A 22,591-nucleotide genomic window follows, 5' to 3' on the forward strand; every position below is an offset into this window, starting at 1 on the left:
AGAATAAGTCTCCAGTTCCTCTCAGCAAGAAACTTATGATATCTCTTAACCAAGTACAATGAGGAGTTCTTATCAAATGTGTATCCTCTTATTGTGTCCCAAGTTCTTCTTGTCCCAGTGTCTATATTAGGCTACCGCCTGTTTGCTTCAGGGTCCTTATTATGCAGGTGGTTAGGAGAATTGATTTGTTAAACCCAGGAAAGGTTGTTTTAAGGCCTCAGCTCTATCTCTTCAACCTGAGCACTTGATGACTCCTGGTACCTAAGTCTATGGCTGTGTTGGATAGGATAAGAGCTAAACCAGTGTGTCAGGTAGAGTTATTTCCTGCTTAGATTGAGGGCTGAAAAGAATTCTCCCACTGAGAAGAAACAATAGCACTATTAAATAGCATCCCCGGCAATAATAGCTCTTGGTTGTGACCATTAAGCACTTAATGCTCAGTAGGGTTCCTAATGGTCCCATCTCTAACACTGCCACGCTCTCTGCCCATTCCTGCCCTGACATCAGCAATGTTTCACCTTATCTTTGTGCCATGGCCAAGCACAGTGCTTAATATTATATGCTTAATACAAAGTCATTCCTTCCTTCTTGCAGAAATACTAGCAGGTCCTGCTAAAGGACACCAGGTGAGCATTTTCTCTATTTTTAAGTGGAGATGATGGGAAAAATCCAGGAATGTAACTAGGTTTTGTGATAGGACCCTCCTCTGGCTGTTTCTTCCCCACATTCATTGAACATGATGAAATTTGGTTTAATCAGCATCACTGGGAGAAAGATAAAGGGCAGGGAGGAAGTGCTGTGTGAAAATTTTGGTTCTTTGGAGGAAAATGAGGGAAGTGGGCTAGCAACTGGAAAAGGATTATAATGTTAATTACATTCCCTAATTTTATTCTTTCAAAAAGCTTCTTCCTCCTTCTTGTTTGCTTCCCATAGTTACTAGACTGCTTGTGCTGGCTGAGTGGAAGAGATGGCCAGATGTACAAAGAAATGAAACAATTTGTCCACCTTAGGATACATTTAATTCTGAAATTCCAATGCACTATAAAATTATAGCAAACATAATACCAGATCACACTAGCATAGAGGGATCTACAAAGAAATAAGTTCAATAAAACTAGTAGATAAGTATCATGTAACTTCAGCCCCCCAAACCTTAGTGTACCTTTAAATGGCTCAAAAGTGTTTTGAGCCATATATGGACATGCCCTTGCACACGTCTAGGGGTTTCACTCACAAAGCCCTCAACATTCATGGACAGTGTCTTTGCTCAGTTGATCTCTGATTACTGAGTAGTCTTCAGTTCTTCAAACAGTAGATGTCCCTGCTGTCCCTGAGGTCATGACCTGGCCTGATATTTTTATGATTTATTCATTCAATATGCTTGTTTATTGAGCATCAACCTTATACCAGTCACTGACCCTAGAAAGTTTGTTATAAACAAGAAAAAATAGTATTTTTTGAACATCTACTATGTGTCAGTCTGCAAACTGGACCCGTGGCATACATTATCTTTGTCTATTAACCCCTTTAAATCTAAATGCAACCTCTCCAGGTAATTATTATTAGCCATGAAAATGGATCTCATCCTGACTGCAGAGAAAATCTGGGTTGATCTGAGTAAGTATTCCTGAGAAGGGATCCTGAGCCAGTGATCTCTGTTTACCTTCTGGTCATGCTTAGATACTTCAAAGCCTCACCCCACAGCTTCTTTATATGCTGCTCCCTCTATTTTTAATTCCCTTTACCATTAGTCATTCCTCAAGATTCAGATTAAAAGTCACCCACCCCTGAAGTCCTCCTAGATCCTCATGGGAAGAATGAAGTATTTTTCATCTCTATTCTCATAATTAGAACCTAAGAATCCCTCTTAAAAATGCTTACAACACTGGTTTTAAAAAATGTACTTCAAAATCAAGCAGACAAATTCCAGTTTGTCCCCTAGTTAATTGTGTGGTGTTCTGAGAGGTTATGTGACTTGTCTAAAATCCCATGTAAGCCCTATGAGGAGGAAAATTTTGTCTTGATCATCAGTGTTCCCTCAATGCTAGAAGAGTGTGTGCCATTTTGGATGTTCTCAATAAACATAAGCATGCTAATAAATGAATGAATGTTTACAGATTGACGAGATATTTGATACAGCTGGAGTGCAGAGTTTGGGGGTTTGTTGTGTATAACAAGAAATTTGTAAAATGAAGGTAGAAAAAACTTAGGGACAAAATTGTTAGGGACCAAATGTGTCATATTGAGGAATATGAACTGTATTGTAGGTCCTGTGTGTCCAACACATATCAGAGAGTCAAACACAATCCGATTGAAATTTTTAGCAGAGCCAGGGGACAATATAAATGACACTGCACATTCATTGTCCAGTATGGTCTTTTCTCACGAATCTCCAACAAATTCAACCCTATGCTCTCTGCCTTAAGGATTGGATCCTTCCTCATCTAAGCCACATTGTCTGGAAATTTAATTGATAGCCATGTTTTATGACCACTTATTCTTGAACTTGAAATCAAGTTATTAGCACCAGTTGATCCTTTCTGGTCTTTCCAACGAGGCTTTGCCAGCTCTGTAGCACAAAAAGACTAAAAGGGCCTGTCCATACATTCCTGAACATATCTGAGCTATGTATACTATTTAGTCCTCATTTTACTGGTGTTTAAGACTACAAAGTTTTAGAGCTGGAAAATAAACTAGTTTATCTCTTTGAAAACCCTCATTTTATACCAAAGAAACTGAGGCCAAATGGGGTTAAATGGATTGATTGAGGTTAAGTTCCATGATTTTCTCAGGTGGATGAGAGGTGTGGGTCAGAGAGAAATAAGTATTTTACTGTAGTTTGAATTCAGAAGACCCACTTTGGGTCTTCATTTCACTGTAGCTTCATTTCATGAAGTAATTTAGTAACTTAATGAAGAAGCTCATTTTAGCCAATAACGTATCATTTAACGATGTGAGAAAAACTATCTGTTTTCTTACCAACAAGGAAGTGAGGAAGGCAGGCTGCATTTAGGGTGCTAGGTGGATGTGATGACTGCTGTCACCATGGCAACCAATTGTTCATTTAAAGATTTTTTAATAAGTCTTGGTGATTCTTCCTAATATATCTCCGAATTCAAACCTGTCTTCAGCCAACGCCTTCCTATGCCTGTTTATTTCAATGGTCCCTCTCTTCTGTCTTTTTCCATCCTAATCTAGCCTACTCAAAATAAAGAAACATTTTTTAAACTATCCTTTTCATTAGCATCATTATTTTTTTTGAGTGTCTGTTCATGCCAGGCACTTTAGATGCATGATACCTACCTTGCGAGGCAGATGTTATTATCCCCATTTTACTTGTGATCAAACTGAAGTTAAAGGAGGTCATGTATTTTTGCCATGTGCTTGGGAAGTAGTACATGGAAGATATAGGATTTCAACTCTGGCTTTTCTGACTCAGGAACCTATGCCCTTTCCATTCTGCCAAGCTCCCAGTCTTTCATGTTACCAAAATCTTTGGATCCCTGTTGCCCAGAGAAGTCACCAAGCCAACTGCATCTAGCCTTAAACCTCCCCCAACAGGTCACCAAAATCCATATTTCTCAACATAAATTGCCCATTCTTATTTCTAAGTATTAATCATAGTACACACATAGAGCTTCATTCCTCTTTTCCCTGTAAAATCCAATCTCTTTAATCCTTCAAAGCCCAATGTAATGATTATTTCCCTCCAGGAGTGCTTCCCTTGGTTATTATAATAACTAGTTTTTGAGCCTTTAAACTGCCTCCTCTCCATATCTTGAGCTCACTATTTGTTCAGTTAGTCCTGAAATAAGATATGTAATGCAACTATTTGCATATCAATTTATCTTTCCAATGATTTTCATTTTAATTTTGGAGAGACAGTACGTGTAAAAACTTTATAACTGTGAATATGTTTGTGAGGCTGACTGTAGCCAGTCATCAGAAAATGATCTTTATCTCCCCAGCTCTATGTCTGTGGAACCAGGTTGAAGAAATCAAATATATAGTGCCTGACCTAACCTCAGTGTTAGCTTTTTTTCATGAGCCCTTTTTCCAAGTATGGATTCAGAAGATTGTCACTGTGAATGTTTCACCAATTACATTGGTGTGTATAAGAATGAAATAAAAGTCATCCTACTTGAAAGAAATTTTATGAAACATGATATTCTAGACTTTATAGTAGGCTTTCAAATAATTATTTGCCCAAAGGCACAAAAGTTGTTCAAAGTTAATATGGGAATTTCATTTTTATATCGAATTACAGTAAATGAGATTACCCATATAATAATTTTCAGAAACTCAAAGCATTTCTCACTTGAAGCCAAAATTATCACTTCAAACATTTTAAGGGTTTTGGACAAAAATAACTCTAAAAAATAGTGTACACTTCTCTACCTTCTTAAACAAAACATATAGGATAATTTTCCCTAGCTTGATGACTCAGTCATCATTTTGAACATCAATTACTCTTCAAGTCTGTAATAAAATATCATTTTTAAGTTACTGAGGAGTTATTAGTGTTAGTTACCCTTGATACAAAATGATTCTAGATTGCTATCCTTTTTAGAATACAGTATTTGCTTCTTTTTTATACGCTTTGTGTCTTTGTAGCTATCATTTATCTCTGCCTTTGCTAGACCTAGTGCTGTTAGTTTCCCCATCTTTACATTTCACATGTGTGTTTTGAACTGCTATAGACTGATATACCAAGTAAACATTCTTCTTAGAATTTTGTATAAAATAGTAGTAAATGGGTGTTGAATAAGAGAAGATGTAGTCTCCTTATATAAGAGAATTTTATTGCATAACTTTGTTATATTTATGCTGTATGTTCAGAGAACTTTCAATTTATTTCCTGGTTCTTTGCTGGGCATTAGAGGGTTCAGATTGTTCAAACTAAGACTTTCCTTATAAACTTCAGTGATCTGGGGCAGACAGAGGCAAATAAAACTCAACCTCATCCTTGGAGGTGGGCTATAAACACACAGACAGATTCAGTGGTGGGTACTGAAATCAGTGCACATTTTAGCTCAGAAAACTGTCACCAAAATCTGGAGTTCTGATGTTACTTTTGTGATAGGACCTTTTTAAAGGTCATACAGCCATTTACCTTCATTAAATTCATTTCTCATAGTTATCTCTTATATTTCTTCCAGATTTAAAAAGTTGAAGAATATTGGTATTTATCCTAGAGAGTATTTTGCCCTTTTCCATATGTAGGCAGTTTTAGTTCTTTCACATTCATACTTCCTGAAGGAAAAAAAAAATTATTCTAATGAAGATTCAAATTTTTGTGCAGTTATTATGCATGCATACTATACATTAATTTTCCCTACTCAGTTCATTCTAGTTTCCTTAAAACTCCTGACTGTATGGAATTTAAATATTTAAGTAGATTTCTTACTACTGCTGTAACAAAAAGCCAACTAGCTTGTCATACGAAGTTGCTCAGAGATGTCCTTTAATCATGCTCTTTGCTTTCAATTTATTTAGGCTAGTTCTTTGGTCACTCCCCAGTTTAACCTCTTTATATTTGCCAATACTCATTAATAATCAAAATTATGTGGCAACTGAATTCATAGAAAGGATCTTTGAGAGATGAGACTAAAGATAGCAAACTTTCTTTGTTCCAGCCAGTAAACATGTGATACATCTAAAGAAACAGAAAAATTACTTCTACAGATGGTGTGATGTGTAAAAATAAAACCATATCAGTCAGACATGTGAAAATGTTGTATTTACTAATCCTTTTAGATGTCTCTGTTTGTGTACTTTTTTCTGCTTATATGTAGTTCATTTCCTATTGACTTCTACGTATTTCATCTCTGAGATCATGTCTCCTATTTCTTTCCTAGCTTCTCCATCACCATCCCCACCATGTTTCTTGGTGGGACTGGTATCTTGTTCTACATTTATAAAGGGATCCCTTAAATTTTACCAGCTTTCAACAAAAGTATGATTGATAGTTCCAGGGAGGTGAAATGTCCAGTAAGGGAAAGAAGGATGGCTACCAGATAGAGAACTTCAGTCCATTGACTGAGCCTAAAGAAACACTTGGAAAAAGAGAAAGAGAAATAAAGAATCAGATAAAACTAAAATTCAGACTTCTTTTCTTAGCTCTTTATAGCCTACTCTCTTCCTCCTCAACTGAGATCTTCAAGGGCAGAATCATGCCATTTCTATTTTGGTATCTATAGCACCTACCAGTGCACTTAACAAATAATACTCAGTATTTACTTGGTGATGAAAAGAATGAGTACTAGAAGGAGGTTGTACTCTTCCTGTTTTTTCTCAGGCCTCTTCTCCTTTTGGATCTTTCTCGCTATTTTGGATCTGCAGCAATCAAACAGCCCAGAGGAGACCCATTTGGATATACTTTTGTTTTAAAATAATTATTTTCTTACTATTTTTTCTCAAAAAATAATGCTTTTTATTAGTTTTTCACTTGTCCAGTATTACTGAGCACCTGATATGTGTAAGGCCCTGCTCCATGTGATAGCAATGAACAAAACAGCATGCCTTATCATATGCCAGATACTATGTGCCTTGGACTTTATTTACATTATCTCAATTGAAAACCCCTGTGGAGACAGCATTTTCCTCAATCTGAAAATGAAGTTTCAGAGAGTCAAAGCTTAATTAAATTTCCTAGGATCTCACAGCCAAGAAGCAGAAAACAGGAATCAACTCAAGTTTAACTGACTCTAAAATTTATACTCTTAATTGCTGAGCTCTACTACTTCTAGACCATGAATAAAGAAATGGGAATTACATAAATCAGAAGCTAAACTGTAAGGATAAGTCCAATAAATGTTAATAGTTCTTCATGAAGAATTTTAAAAAACCAGTTTTATGGACCTGGATGCATAGAAACTTATTTCCCTCCATATTAAATCTACCACAGTTTGTCTTACCAGGAATATATACATATTTTTTTTTATCTGAAGGATGTCACTTTATTTTATTTATTTATTTTTTTAACATCTTTATTGGAGTATAATTGCTTTACAATGTTGTGTTAGTTTCTGCTGTATAACAAAGTGAATCAGCTATATGTATACATATATCCCCATATCTCCTCCCTCTTGTGTCTCCCTCCCACCCTCCCTATCCCACCCCTCTAGGTGGTCACAAAGCACTGAGCTGATCTCCCTGTGCTATGTGGCTGCTTCCCACTAGCTATCTATTTTACATTTGGTAGTGTATATATGTCCATGCCACTCTCTCACTTCGTTCCAGCTTACCCTTCCCCCTTCCTGTGTCCTCAAGTCCATTCTCTATGTCTGCATCTTTATTCCTGTCCTGCCCCTAGATTCTTCAGAACCATTTTTTTTAAGATTCCATATATATGTGTTAGCATATGGTATTTGTTTTTTTCTTTCTGACTTATTCACTCTGTTTGACAGACTTTAGGTCCATCCACCTCACTACAAATAACTCAGTTTTGTTTCTTCTTTTGGTTGAGTAATATTCCATTGTATATATGTGCCACATCTTCTTTATCCATTCATCTGTCAATGGACACTTAGGTTGCTTCCATGTCGTGGCTATTGTAAATAGAGCTGCAATGAACATTGTGGTACATGTGTCCTTTTGAATTATGGTTTTCTCAGGGTATATGCCCAGTAGTGCGATTGCTGGGTCGTATGGTAGTTCTATTTTTAGTTTTTTAAGGAACCTCCATACTGTTCTCCATAGTGGCTGTATCAATTTACATTCTCACCAACAGTGCGAGAGGGTACGCTTTTCTCCACACCCTCTCCAGCATTTATTGTTTCTAGATTTTTTGATAATGGCCATTCTGACTGGTGTGAGGTGATAACTCATTGTAGTTTTGATATGCATTTCTCTAATGATTAGTGATGTTGAGCATCCTTTCATGTGTTTGTTGGCAATCTGTATATCTTCTTTGGAGTAATGTCTGTTTAGGTCTTCTGCCCATTTTTGGTTTGGGTTGCTTGTTTTTTTGATATTGAGCTGCATGAGCTGCTTGTATATTTGGGAGATTAATCCTTTGTCAGTTGCTTCATTTGCAAATATTTTCTCCCATTCTGAGGGTTGTCTTTTCATCTTCTTTATGTTTTCCTTTGCTGTGCAAAAGCTTTTAAGTTTCATTAAGTCCCATTTGTTTATTTTTGTTTTTATTTCCATTTCTCTAGGAGGTGGGTCAAAAAGGATCTTGCTGTGATTTATGTTATAGAGTGTTCTGCCTATGATTTCCTCTAAGTGTTTTATAGTGTCTGGCCTTACATTTAGGTCTTTAATCCATTTTGAGTTTATTTTTGTGTATAGTGTTAGGGAGTGTTCTAATTTCATTCTTCTACATGTATCTGTCCAGTTTTCGCAGCACCACTTATTGACGAGGCTGTCTTTTCTCCATTGTATATTCTTGCCTCCTTTATCAAAAATAAGGTGACCATATGTGCATGGGTTCATCTTGGGGCTTTCAATGCTGTTCATTGATCTATATTTCTGTTTTTGTGCTAGTACCATACTGTCTTGATTACTGTAGCTTTGTAGTATAGTCTGAAGTCCCAGAGCCCAGTTCCTCCAGCTCTTACCAGGAATAATTTGATTTAATTCCTTTAAACAGCTCTTTGAGAAGCATCCTAAATGTGCATTGTTCACACTCATTTTCATTTGTCCACCATCTATGCAGCCACTCACAGCAAATTTATCTATACTTGGGTACTGTGGACAGTTTTATTTTACAAATGAAACAAAGCAGGTCAGCTTTTATCCAGATTAATTAATAATCTTTTCATTTCTTCAAAAACTGCACTGAAGGCCAGCTATGTACCTTCATTAAGTGTGAAAATAAGATAAATAAGAGCCGTGCTCTCCTAGACCTTATATATTGGAATTGGGGAAACAAAAAATAAATGTAAAAGGTAATTTCTGTTGATGAGAAGTGCTATGAAAAAAATGTGAAGGATATGTGAATGAGGTGGGTATAGGATAGGAAGAGGGAAGGCCTCACTGAAGAGATGCTGTTTGAGCTGAGTCCTACATGGTGAGGAGGAGTCAGCCATGTAAAGATATGAGAGACAAAAAGAAAATGCAAAGGTCAAAAGCAGGAACAAATGTCATTTGATTGAATAACAGAAAAAAATCTCTTGTGCCTGCATAAGAGTGAGCTGAGGGAGAGGCAAGAGATTAATAGAGTGATAGGTGGGTCCAGATCACATGGGGCCTCCTTATATGTATGACTTTGTAATGCATTATCTAAACAAACACATATTTAATAATGGAAATAGACATTCTTAATAATTATATCAGGGCAGTAGGTATAAATCTGCAATTTCTTAGATTACCAGGATTTATAATTATCCCATTTATATGCCTAGGTAAAGAATTTGAATTTTATTCCAATATAGTTGTGAGCCTTTAGATGGTTTTAAGCAGGAAAGTGAAATAATGTGATTTGCATTTCATAAGTGATCACTTTGCTTTTGAGATCAGTTTTAGAGACTACTGAAGTAATCCTGGCAAGAAGTGATATTGGTTTCAATGATAGTAATAGAGCTGAAAAGAAAGTCAGTAATTTCGTACATGTTTTGTAGATAATGTAGACAAGACATGCGTTCGATGTGTTAAGGGTGAGAGAAAAAGAAGAATGAAAGTGACTGCTAGGTTTTTGCCTATAGCCTTTGGGTGAATTATGATATCATTTCCTGATTTTGGAAAGATGACAGAGGAATTGGTTTCAGAAGATGATTGGGAATGAATAGAATCAGCAGTTTGATTTTGACTGTGTTAAGTTTGAGTTTCCTGTTAGAAATACAAGTGGATATATCAAATGAGCAACTGGGATATACTCTTTTTTCTTACTCTATTACAGCTTTTTTGCAATGCAATCTGTATCCTCAATAAAACAATTTAAAATGGCATTCAAATATTCCACTAAAGCGATTTTTCACTCTATTATATTTTGTTTTCAATATCTGGTATTTGAAATTGCTAACATTACCAATTGCCTTTCTAGGAAAGTATAGACCTGGGTGAAATCATGTTTTCCCTTTGTTATTTGCCAACTGCTGGACGTATGACATTGACAGTCATCAAGTGCAGAAATCTGAAAGCTATGGATATCACCGGCTCATCAGGTATGCACACAATTGGCTAGTGGGTTCATTCCCAAATAAAATATTCCACATAGACAAAGTTATATATGGCTCTTGAATTACTGAGTTCATTTGTCTGTCGTGGGACACTATAAAAGTAGAAAAGAGATTACCAAATAAAGTGCTCCAAACACCTCTTTAGTTTACATTATCATTATGAAATTTTTAAAAAGTATTATCAAATAGATAGACTTTGAACTTGGGTTTTTATTTTTATTTCTTTCTCTACTGATTTAGTTCTTTCTCAAACATGCATTATTTACTATACACTTCCCTGCTTCCAACTAGTCAGTTGCTTATAAAGGAATATCCTTGGACTTTAAGCCATTCAATTTAAACTTGTGTTACTCTACAAGTAAGAGTCCTAGGAAGACATATTTAGACTGAATTTATCTCCCTCACCTGATCTGCAAAGAAATAACAACATTCCAAGACCACCATTTGCATTTGCTCTCTTACCACCTTTCTAACTAAAAATTTGGACAACAACAGGGACTGAAAGCAATAATAAAGTAAATAAACACTCCTTAAAGCTTCTTAAAGATATTCTTGAAGAAATTTCTCTTGTGCTAACTTTGTTAAAGAGGTAAAATCACATCATTCTCTTTAATCCCTTCATTTAAATCACCACAGTTCTGAAGGGTTATTTGTAAGTTAATAGGTGAACTCTGGCACAGCTCTGTGGAAGAAAAAATGATAAAGACAGAGTAGGGAGTTCAGTAGCATTTGTTGAATTAAACAAATAAGAAATAGTAATGGACATATAGTAAAAGATGACATGGGGAGTAGAATCTATAACTTTTTGGTTCTTCAGAACAAAGAAATAAACTAAATTTGCATCACAAAAAGTATGAGGAAACTCTCAGTTCTAATGTAGAGAGAACTCCAGGATATACTAAGTGAATAAAAAGTGAGGTACAAGACGGCTTCTCTAGTGGCGCAGTGGTTGAGAGTCCGCCTGCCGATGAAGGGCACACGGGTTCGTGCCCCGGTACGGGAAGATCCCACATGCCGCGGAGCGGCTGGGCCCGTGAGCTATGACCGCTGAGCCTGCGCATCCAGAGCCTGTGCTCTGCAACAGGAGGCCACAACAGTGAGAGGCCCGTGTACCACAAAAAAAAAAGAGGTACAGCATAAATATGGATATCATGCTCCCTCCTATGTAAGAATGAGGAATCTTAGAATATATATTATGTTGCTAATATTTGCATGAAGAAATACTTGAGTGATAACACAAAAACTGAGTGGTGGAGAGGTATGGGGACAGATGGGAGGGAGACTTCTCACTGCACTTCTTCCTCTATCTCATTTTTGAACTATGTCATGAATTTCCTATGCATTTTTTAAAATTTGCAATGCATAGTTGAAATATAAAGATAGAAAAAAAGCAAATAAATTCGCACACTGCAAATTATTGTTTATTTTTCTCTTTCTACCATGTATCAAAAGAGAACCAAATTTCAAGACAAGCAAACAACATCAAAGTTGTAATTAAGTGCAAGACTACTTTTTATTTATATGAAGCTTCTCATCAGAGGAGTGCATGTTTTGAGAACATCACCTCATTAATTTTCACAACAGCCTTGTGAATCAACTAAGGAGCCAGTAAATTGTCCTTGTCACTAGTAGAGAAATGTCATCAGAGACATGATGGGAGTAGCAAACAATAAACTAGGACTCGTTCTCATTGTTAATGAGAGGCCTAGGCCTGGAAGCTCATACATAGAATTATATCACAAAAATAAGCTTCTTCCTTAGAACATATTTCCTATTATTAAAACATTGAAAAGTAAATAGGAGTCTGTTTCTGCTTTATAAATAAGTTAATTTGTATCATTTTTTTTAGATTCCATGTATAAGCGATATCATGTGATACTTCTCTTTCTCTGTCTGATTTACTTCACTTCTTAGTATGATATCTCTAGGTCAATCTATGTTGATGCAAATGACATTATTTCATTCTTTTTTGAGTATTATTCCACTGTATATATATACTACATCTTCTTTATCCATTCCTCTGTCGATGGACGTTTAGGTTGCTTCCATGTCTTGGCTATTGTAAATAGTGCTGTAATGAGCACCGGGGTGCATGTATACTTTTGGACCATGTTTTTCTTTGGATATATGCCCAGGAGTGGGATTGGAGGATCAGGAGATAGCTCTATTTTTAAGTTTTTACGGAACCTCCATACTGTTCTCCAGAGTGGCTGTACCAATTTACATTCCCACCAACAGTGTAGGAGGGTTCCCTTCTCTTCATACCCTCTCCAGCATTTATTGTTTGTGGACTTTTTGATGTTAGCCATTCTGATTGGTGTGAGGTGATATCTCATTGTAGTTTTGATTTTCATTTCTCTAATAATTAGTGATGCTGAACATCTTTTCATGTGCCTTTTGTCCATCTGTATGTCTTCTTTGGAGAAAAGTCTATTTAGCTCTTCTGCCCATTTTTTGATCAGGCAGTTTGTTTTGATGATATTAAGCTTCACAAGCTATTTGTAAATTTTGGAGACTAATCCTTTGTCGGTCACATCATTTACATATATTTTCTCCCATTCTGTGGATTGTATTTTCATTTTCATTTTATTTATCATTTCCTTTGCTATGCAAAGTCTTTTGAGTTTAATTAGGTCCCATTTGTTTATTTTTGTTTTTATTTCCATTACTCTGGGAGATGCATCAAAAATGATATTGCTGTGATATGTCAGAGAGTGTTCTGCCTATGTTTTCCTCTAAGAGTTTTATAGTTTCCAGTCTCACATTTAGGTCTTTAATCCATTTTGAATTTATTTCTGTGTACGGTGTTAAAGAATGTTCTAATTTCATTTTTTCGCATGTAGCTATCCAATTTTCCCAGCACCATTTATTGAAGATACTGTCTTTCCTCCATTGTATAGTCTTGCCTCTTTTGTCATAGATCAATTGACCATAGGTGCATGGGTTTATTTCTGGGCTTTCTATCCTGTTCCATTGATCTATATTTCTATTTAAACAGACTCACAGACTTAGAGAATGAACTTATGGTTACCAGAGGGGAAGGGTTGGCGGGACAGATAGTTAGGGATTTGGGGATTGACATGTACACACTGCTATATTTAAAATGGATAACCAACAAGGACCTACTGTATAGCACAGAGAACTCTGCTCAATATTATGGGACACCTAAATGGGAAAAGAATTTGTAAAAGAGTAGATACAGGTATACGTATAACTGAATCACTTTGCTGTACACCTGAAACTAACACAACATTGTTAATCAACTGTACTCCAATATAAAATTAAAAGTTAAAATAAATAAATAAATAGGAAACAGCCATTGAACATTTCCCTTTTACCTTGTTTTCCTCTATATACCCTATTTCCAGCCATAAAATGTGTTTTTTCCCCTTGATACAAATGCTTATGAAATATACAGAGACATTTTTCTAGAGCCTAAAAATCACCATTTCATTCATTTGCTCAAATAAATTAATGTTGCCATGTTTTTGGCTTATTCTAATGAAATAAGTTTTGTTACTTTGTTACATTGATGGAAAGAGAGAAAAGATGGTTGTGGTGCTACAGTTGGAGGGTAACTATAATGAAAAAAAAATGAAGGTAGAGCAGACACTGATTGTTTTGACCACCTAGCATACTCACCCCAATGCCAATACCCTCTCCCAAAACCATGCCTCCTTTTTATAAAAAGATACAAAAAGTAAGGCTTTTTAAAGAAACTTTTGATAAATATTGTATAATTTTCTATAATACTGTAACAGTTTTTCTACTTAAGGTGGCAGGGGTAAGAAAGTAGAGATCAGTCAGCTAGGGCAGAACTTGTTAACAATTATTTGACCTCTTTGGCCCATAAAAATATAGCCCGACTAAAATTTTACCTTTCCAGTTGACATTATACAGACAATTCATATGAGGAAACTTCCCTGAGAACATCTGTAAACCAAATATCACCTTTTCATTGTATACTGTTGAGCATTTAATAAATGATTTGTAGTGATCATTTCTTCAATCCAAACTCTTTATCAAGCACTATGACTAAAAAGGTACTAAGGTTAGTACTTTTTCCAACAATTCAAGACAATTCCCACATAGTTTTTGCTAATTTCAATTCACTGATTATATATACTTATCTAGATACAATGTTGCTCTTTCATAAATTTTAGCCTTCTTATTCTAAATCATTTTGAAGGAAATTAAATTTAATACAATTATTTTTACTTGTTAGGATTACATTCCCTAGAAATCACTTGGGACAAAACATGTCCTCAAATAGCTGTGACTAAAAGACGCATTATAGTTTAGACTGGCTCTTGATAAACTAGTGAGTTTTCTCTGTTGTATTAAACACAGTGATCAAGTTAATTCTTTTCTAGTCCATTCAGTAAGAAGTCCTAGAGAGTCTATTGCCCCCAATTATGCCATTTGAATTTAAAACCGGTAACACTAAAGGACTTAATATACTACTTTTCTTATTTAGTAACAATTAACCACAGTTTTATTTATGCTTTGTACTATTACTTTCATTTTAATAAAATTGCCTTCCCGTGATAGATCCTTATGTCAAAGTGTCTCTGATGTGTGAGGGTCGAAGATTAAAAAAGAGGAAAACGACTACAAAGAAAAACACTCTAAACCCTGTGTACAATGAGGCCATTATTTTTGATATCCCTCCGGAGAATGTGGACCAGGTCAGCCTCTCCATTGCAGTCATGGATTATGACAGGTACGTTCATCCCTCTACTCACTGAATAACAGCTACATTTAGTCATATGCAGACCAAATTCAGCTTTTCAGGTTATTTACTGCTACAAGAGTTTTAATTTAAACTGGAATGAATAAAAATTATTCATTCAAAATTAATTTTATTCTATGTTATTATTTATCCTTTATCTTTTCCAAAAGACATAATTCTTAAGTTGAAGGACAGGATACCTGCAGATGGTGAAAGAATGGGGTACATTATAGGAAGCACTTTTGTGAAGTCTTTTTACAGTAACAACATAAATTACAATCAATGTATTTTGCTTTCCCAGCTGGGCTGGAATATGAATATCATGATACTGAGCTCTATCATTAACTAGCACTGTGAAAGGGCAAGTTATCTCTTAGAAATTCACTTTTCCATTTGTAAAACATCAGTGTAATGTGCAGCTGTGATCAGTGAGTATTAACAGTGGAAGGTGAATAGTGTCCATAGCGTTATGCCTTGAGGCTTTCACACCAGTCTTAAATCATTGCTTTGTGGATAGTTCTTCCAGTTCACACACTTTGATTACTTCTCCTTTCACAAAATAAATGGCAAACTCCCGAGTGAAGCTGTGAAGCTTCTTCCTGCTGCAGCACCCACTCCTTCCTTTTCTGAAATGTTGCCCAGTATCAACATTTCAGATACAGGTATCTCGTGTATGCGAGATATCTCGTTTACACAAGATACCTGTGTATCTCATTTCACCCATGCTTTACAGCCCTGCTTAAGGCACCACTTCTGTGTCTTTCTTGGCTAACCAATCTCTTCTCCCTCTGAACTTTTGTCCCACTAAAGGTTTATATGTCTTATTTGATCCTTGCTATATACTTCTTTTTATTGTTTTGCTTTTTATAAGACTTTCAAAAAGGAATCCTGTATGTTTAACCTACAAAATTATCAGCACATAGGCAATGTCTTATTTTGTTCTAATGATAACACAAGTGGGACAGAATACACATACACAAATATTCAAAGAGTGTCTATTTTATATCATTATGCAAATGGCAGTAACCAAGACCCTATAACATAGAGACATTAAAAATGGTATCCTCTGGATTAGAGCTAGAAAAATGAAGCGCTGAAAAATACAATGATTTATACCATCTATTTGAAATTAGTTTATATCACAGTTTATAAAACAAGTTGACACAATTTAAAGAGAGAGAGAGAGAAATCTTGAATTAGTTAAAATGGCAGACTTTAAAAATGTAATGTTTTCATCAGAAGCCCTTATTCTGCTTTACCAAAAAATTACTCCTATTGATTTCTCACAGCATAGATTGCAGATAAATACAACTGAGGATTCGTCACCCAAATAATTTTAGGGAAATGGACACTGACAATATATAAAATAGAAAGATTAAAAGTTATTTCTAAAATATGCTTTTTTGGGAAACTTCATATTAAAAGAAAAGATACTAAGCCTACATATCTATTAATACATCAGTGACAGGAAGAAAGTAATGAAATGTCCTAAAATCATCTCAAAACTTTCCTTATAGATAGATGTATGTCAAAATAATCCTCAAGAAAATGCCTTTAAATTCCATTCCATTCTTGAAAAGCAGCTTACCATATGTATGCTTGAGTCAACTGTCTTGATTCAAGTCCTGCCTCTGTCTCTTACTAAGTGTACAAAGGCAGGCAGGTCCCTTAACTTCTGGGTGTTTAATTTCTTTGTCTGTAAAATGAGATGACGATAATGATATTCATGGCCATGGTGTGAGGATTAAGTGAGTCAGTACATTTAAATTACTTAGAACAGTGTCTGGCACATAACAAGCTCTTAAAAAATATTAATATCATTATTATTTTGATTTGTTGCTATGAAAACAAGGTATGAATAGAAAATAAGAATGTTGTTCAGTATGCTCTGGTACTATGCAATAATAAGTCAAATGCCATGGTTCAAAATGTAGCCCTGCCCTGTTTAATTGTAATACAAGCAGTAATGTTCACTGACATATCATTTAGAATCAATTAATTATGGTCATTTATACAAGAAAGTGGGTATTGACCTCTTGGTAAGAAATGTAGGCATCATTATAAAACATTAAACCTTTTGGAAAGAAGGAGATTAGAATTACATCACTTAAAGTTAATGGGTCTGCTACCAAGAAAGAAACTCATCATGTAGGTAAGGACCAGCTGGCATTTCTCATTCACACTATTCTTATTATTGTGAAATGTTCTCAATTTACAGAGCACTAAAATGGTTTGTGTGTGATCCTTTTACAGATTCATTTTTGAATGCTGATCCTGTTTAGTAAATTTTAGCCTACTTAAGACTTTTCATTTGATCTGAAGTAGTTTAATATGTAAAATTATCTAGAACTTACCACAAAATCTACTCTTTTAATCATAAGTTTAAAATTCTGTTTAAGGTGTGTGAAACTTATCTTTGAATGTTGGAATGAAAGCAAAATATTCTCCAAATCATAGGGTAGGACACAATGAAGTCATAGGAGTGTGTAGAACAGGACTGGACGCTGAGGGTCTTGGGCGAGACCACTGGAATGAAATGCTGGCCTATCACCGAAAACCAATAACACATTGGCACCCCTTGCTGGAGGTAAGCTCTGGGACTCTCTCACATCTACTCTCTTCTTTATCTCTTGCTTAAATATTATTTATCTGCTAACACTTCACTAATGTTTTGTATATTCACCTATTTTTTAAAATAGATATTGTTCTTGCTTTTGTCCCCACAGACTATCATCCAGTATGAAAAGTTCTGTGTGCCTTGTTGGTTTTTAAAAACCACTAAACTTTCTGAGTTTGATATTCCTTTACAGTAAGCCCATAAAAACTGCAAGCCTATTATTTTCTTTGCATTGTCTGAAAACTTATATCAGTGAGTGGTGGAGCAATCAAGTAAATTCATTACTAACTGGAAACTGAATTTTCCTGCTTCTCTTTTGTGAAAACAGCTACCTCACCTACCTAAACTTCTCCAGAATCCCTAAATAGGGGTACTATCACCTAATACAGCTCATCTATGTAAGGGGACAGATATACATCCACTGACTCTGGTCAGGAAGTAAAAGGGCTCACAGATTTTTAAAAGTATTTTTTGTCTGAGTTGAAAGCCTGGCTCTGCTGTGTGACTACATATTACACTCTGTAATAGCAGTAAACTCATAGAGTAAAACTAAATAAAATGCTGAATGTTAAGTGCTTAGTACAGAGTATGGCACAGTGTTTGCTCTAATTATAACTAATATTAATAGTTATATTAACCAGAAGAAGTATCAATACCAGTTTCTATCAGGATTTTTAGCCATGAAGGCAGTTGTCAGAGACTATGGGAGTCTCTTGAAGAGTCTCAAAATAAATAAATAGAGAAGAGTCTCAAAATAAATCATTTATATGACCTGATTAACTGAGAGGTAATGCAGGTTGATAAAAGGTTGTATGGTAGAGGGTGGAATTCATGCAATTTAATAAAAAGTTATGATAGCCACATAGAAAGTGAAGGATACATTGCCATCTCTCCCATGGATAAGATTCTGCTTCTTGTTCTGTCACTAAGCACAGGGTTGAATAGGAGAGACAGAGCAATGTAATTAAATGTCAGTGAGCCTTGGTTCTAAGTTCAGCTTAATCACAAAAATGTGACCTTGGCTGTGTTACTCAATACTCTATAGGGAAAATTCGATGAACACTGTATAAACAGCACATGCTCAGACAACAGAGGTGAACTGTCACCATAGATAAGATATCTGCTTTATTATATTAATGTTCCAAATCTTTACCTCACTTCATCATTTAATGTAAATCATAAAAGACAGACAGACATGCAAATGCACATTCACACAGCACTTTCCCCTAAGTAATAGCTCAACGAGTCCTGAGAAGGTTGTTTCATTTCAACAATGTGTATTGTCTAAAGTATAGTCTACTGCTTTACTATCCATTTCCTGATTCTCATCTTTGTTTTCATGTAAAGTTTGAAAAGTGAATATTAAATCTAAGAATCTAGACATGAGAGTAAATTTTTCTGGGCAGAGAACCACACTGAAGGGAGACATGGATTCTAACCCTTGCTCCTCTGGCTCTCTAATCCTAGGGAGACCACGTACTCTGTCTGCAGCTACATTCTCCCATATTTAATGAAAATAGAAAGGCCCACCCCTACAGAGTTCATAGGAATGATGTAGGGAGAAGTGAGATAATGTGGCCAACAACTTTTAACTAATGAAAGGACAGATGTTGTATGACCCAAGGCATATTATACTTATGACTGTTTAATAAGAAGTTATACATTTATATGATGAAGAGGAGCTATGAAATAGGCATGTGTTTGTGTCTGAGAACTTGTGAATATTTTTCAGTCATCGTAGAATATATAGGAAGAATAAGCTACAATATGGGCCTCAGAAGAATATCCCAGATATATTTCTCTAGCAGCTGACTATCAGAGGACAAGTGGGCCAAAAAGATTATGTAAATATACTTTCTCTAGCAAATAGCTTCTTTTTTTCCAACTCCTGTACCTACATTCACTGATCAAACAGAACATAGGGACTGGAGACCTAACAACTGGCTGGATTTTGAATTGTGGGAAAGTGTACATGTGGTACATGTGTAATTATGTTTTGTTGCCACAGCAGGGATTAAAATGAGAAGGGAACAATTATTCAAGAGCTGAGTAAGTTGGTAAGAGGAGACTAAAGCATCACTTGGAAAATCTGGCTACTTGTACCTAGATACAAAAGTTTATTCTATTGTAATTAAACTTTTAAAATACACATAATATTTAAAGACCATGAGAAATTATTCTTTATCACTCGTGGCTCCCATTTTCCCAGTCCCTTTCATCTCATTAATTGCTCCTATTAAAAATCACCTCCTGCCTTAGAGCAAGTGGAATGCAGTCTCTTGTGTCTTGAACCTTCTTGTTCTTACCCAGCAATTGCCCCCGACTGTAGTAAACCATTAGTTATTTTACAATAAGAACTAAAAGCCTGTGATAGAATGTGAAATGAATCTGCAGTTGCTCTGCATGCCATCTATGTACCATGCGCTACCTACATCTCTGTTAGATGTTTGTGTCCCCTCATGATACCTGAGAAGGTGAGTTTTGAAAGGCATGGGTAGTTATGTATGTCTTCTCTTCAGAGGCTTGCATATCAGGGGTGAATATTCACTATTAAAAGGTAACAACAATTACCCACTTTATTATTTTTTACACTAGATCATATATTATGAAATTATTATCTTTCAGTTACCTGGCCGGGCAACCAGTTTTGATAGTCAAGGATCCTGTCCATCTCCGAAACCACCTTCCACACCATAATGCTTTCAAAATAAGACCATTATAATAAGGACCCAGGACCGTGTACTCATCAGATCAAAAAAAAAAAGTGGAAGATTTGATCTCATTTAAAATATATCCTGATAATGAACAAATGATGTGCAATTTTTATTTACCTTTTTTGTCTATTAACTTTGGACATCTTGATGTATTTTACTTGAATACAAATGGTCCTTACATAAGGCTTTTTATTCTTTGTGTCATATGCCAATTAGCACAAAGAATGTTTTCACTGAGTTGTGAATTCTTTGCATAAGCAAAGAATACATTTTTTGAAAATAATCCATACTTATCTAAAATTAAATAGTTAATGCTGCTATTGTATAAAGAAGCACGTGTCACATATGTATGGTTTTGACTTTATTAAAACTATGTTCATTTCTAGCTGTGCACATGTTTCTATATACACTTTAAGGGAAATTCTGAACTTTACTCACAGCATTAAATCCTTGAATAATCAAATTAATATTACTTATCTGATAATATATTCTTTCATTCTCAACAAAATCTTTTCTTGGTGAAGTTTGGCTCTGCTAAACTCAAAACTTTTTCTTTCAAGCTTGTTCTTTAATATATAGAGAAACAAAACTATAATTTGAAGAACCTCTTTGAGTATAAACTAAGAAGTAATATTTAGTAGCTGGAAAATGGAGATTGAGCTATTTGGGCTACTATTTTCTATTGTCTTAAAGTTACATTAGTTCAAACATCTGTAGCACTATTTAACTCATATTTTAAAAATTCTATTACTCTTAATCTCAAATGTAGCATTAGTATTCCTAAGTGAATAGAATCAGAACTCATGAGTCTTCATAAGGTTCTCAAGTACTGTGACATGTTTATTTTGTGACATAAAGCTATCACATAGATCCTGTATTTCTGATAGGCATACTGACACCAAAGGTACAATAAATGTCTGTGCTCATTGTCGTTTGGATTGTACAGAGTAATGGGGACTTTTAAACTCAAACAGAAGTAATTTTTAGAAGTGGGTATTTTCTTAAAGAAAAAAATGACATTTTTCAGCAAATTATAAAACTATACCATAAATAATACAACTTGAACATTTAATATAAATAAATAATTCTTAAGGCCCAGACCCACAGTCTTTTGTGAAAGGCATTTGCCTTCATAAGGATCAAGGATCAGGTCACTAGTCGTAAAAACTATGCAAATGTTTTTACATGACAGAACTTTCCTTTAAATCATGTCAACTTTTTATTGTCTTGTTTCTGGGCCCTATTGGAATATATCTATATTGAATGACCCCCAACCTTACTTTTGAGATGTGTACCATGGATAGTGCATATTTCAAGCTTATCCCAAGAGAGAAGGTTAAACCCCACCCCCCCAAAAAAAACTAAAAAGCAAGAAAATCTGCAGGTAGGCTATAAAAACATATTCATCAGAATGAGAAAATTTTATCATTGATAAAATTACTGATAAAAAATTATCAGTAATTACAAAGTTTTGATTTTAGTAAAATCCTTTATTTTTAAATATTAAAAAATACAAAGTTTCAAAAATCTTGAAATTTTGTATGTTGGCATCTCTCATATGATGGTATTACTATTAATTAAGATGTAACTATTTTACACATTAACATTTTAAAGTCAAACGCAGTTCCCTAAAATTTTTCAAAAATGCTTGTGCCATCTTAATGAAAACAAGTATTCCTGGTTAACATTTTCTAATTTAAAATAACTAAAGAAACCTTTTGGACATACCTGGTTACCTTATCAAGCCTAAAAGAACCACTTGCTATAGACAGAATGAGGATGACACTTCCATTTTGTAAGTCTTTGTTTTACTGGAAAATAAAATTGTCAAATGGGAAGATTCAATGAAATAACATATTTGGAGACAATTGTTTATAGGTATTGCTGCAACTTACAATTAATTAGCAACTCTATTTCCTTAGTATAATAATTATTTTTACCTGAAAATATATTTTAAGGGCTTTATATTCATGCTTTTCTTTGCCTCCTATGGAGATAAAGTCAATGTTTATGATGAAAAATGCAAACAATCAGCCAAAAAGGAGACGTTAATATGGCTATTGTAGATTAAATGTTTAAGGTAATTTTTTTTAATGTTTCCTAGGGATTAGAATAAACTCACCATGACTGAGCATTTGTTAATCTTTGAGAGATTAAGGAGAGAAAATTAGTAACTCAGATTTCATGCATCATTTAAAATGGTAGTTCATATTATAAAAATGTAATTCTACCATTTTCAATACAATACACCATCACTCTGCACAGTCGTGCATCCATACAAACATAACTTATCCTCTTTCTACCTGTGGTTGAAGATGGAATGTTTTTCATTTCAGTATTTAAAATAAGGTTTGATGTTACAGATATCCTCCACTAATTTGTGTGGAACATCACATTTTAATGA

General features: G+C 34.9%; 1 protein-coding gene across 1 annotated transcript in view; it reads left to right on the forward strand.

The window, feature by feature from the left end:
- Positions 1-20,467, forward strand: part of SYT10 (synaptotagmin 10) — a 77,010-nt gene extending 56,543 nt beyond the window's left edge. The window contains exons 4-7 of the mRNA XM_027129257.1: positions 9,989-10,109; positions 14,676-14,847; positions 17,314-17,443; positions 20,099-20,467. Coding sequence (XP_026985058.1) covers positions 9,989-10,109; positions 14,676-14,847; positions 17,314-17,443; positions 20,099-20,170 — 495 coding nt within the window. The 3' untranslated portion in view covers positions 20,171-20,467. The remainder of the gene's footprint in view (positions 1-9,988; positions 10,110-14,675; positions 14,848-17,313; positions 17,444-20,098) is intronic.
- Positions 20,468-22,591: the final 2,124 nt, after the last annotated feature.

This window comes from Aethalodelphis obliquidens, unplaced genomic scaffold, assembly GCF_003676395.1.
Source record: "Aethalodelphis obliquidens isolate GAN/ISIS:26980383/991018 unplaced genomic scaffold, ASM367639v1 scaffold36, whole genome shotgun sequence".
Lineage (NCBI taxonomy): Eukaryota > Metazoa > Chordata > Mammalia > Artiodactyla > Delphinidae > Aethalodelphis > Aethalodelphis obliquidens.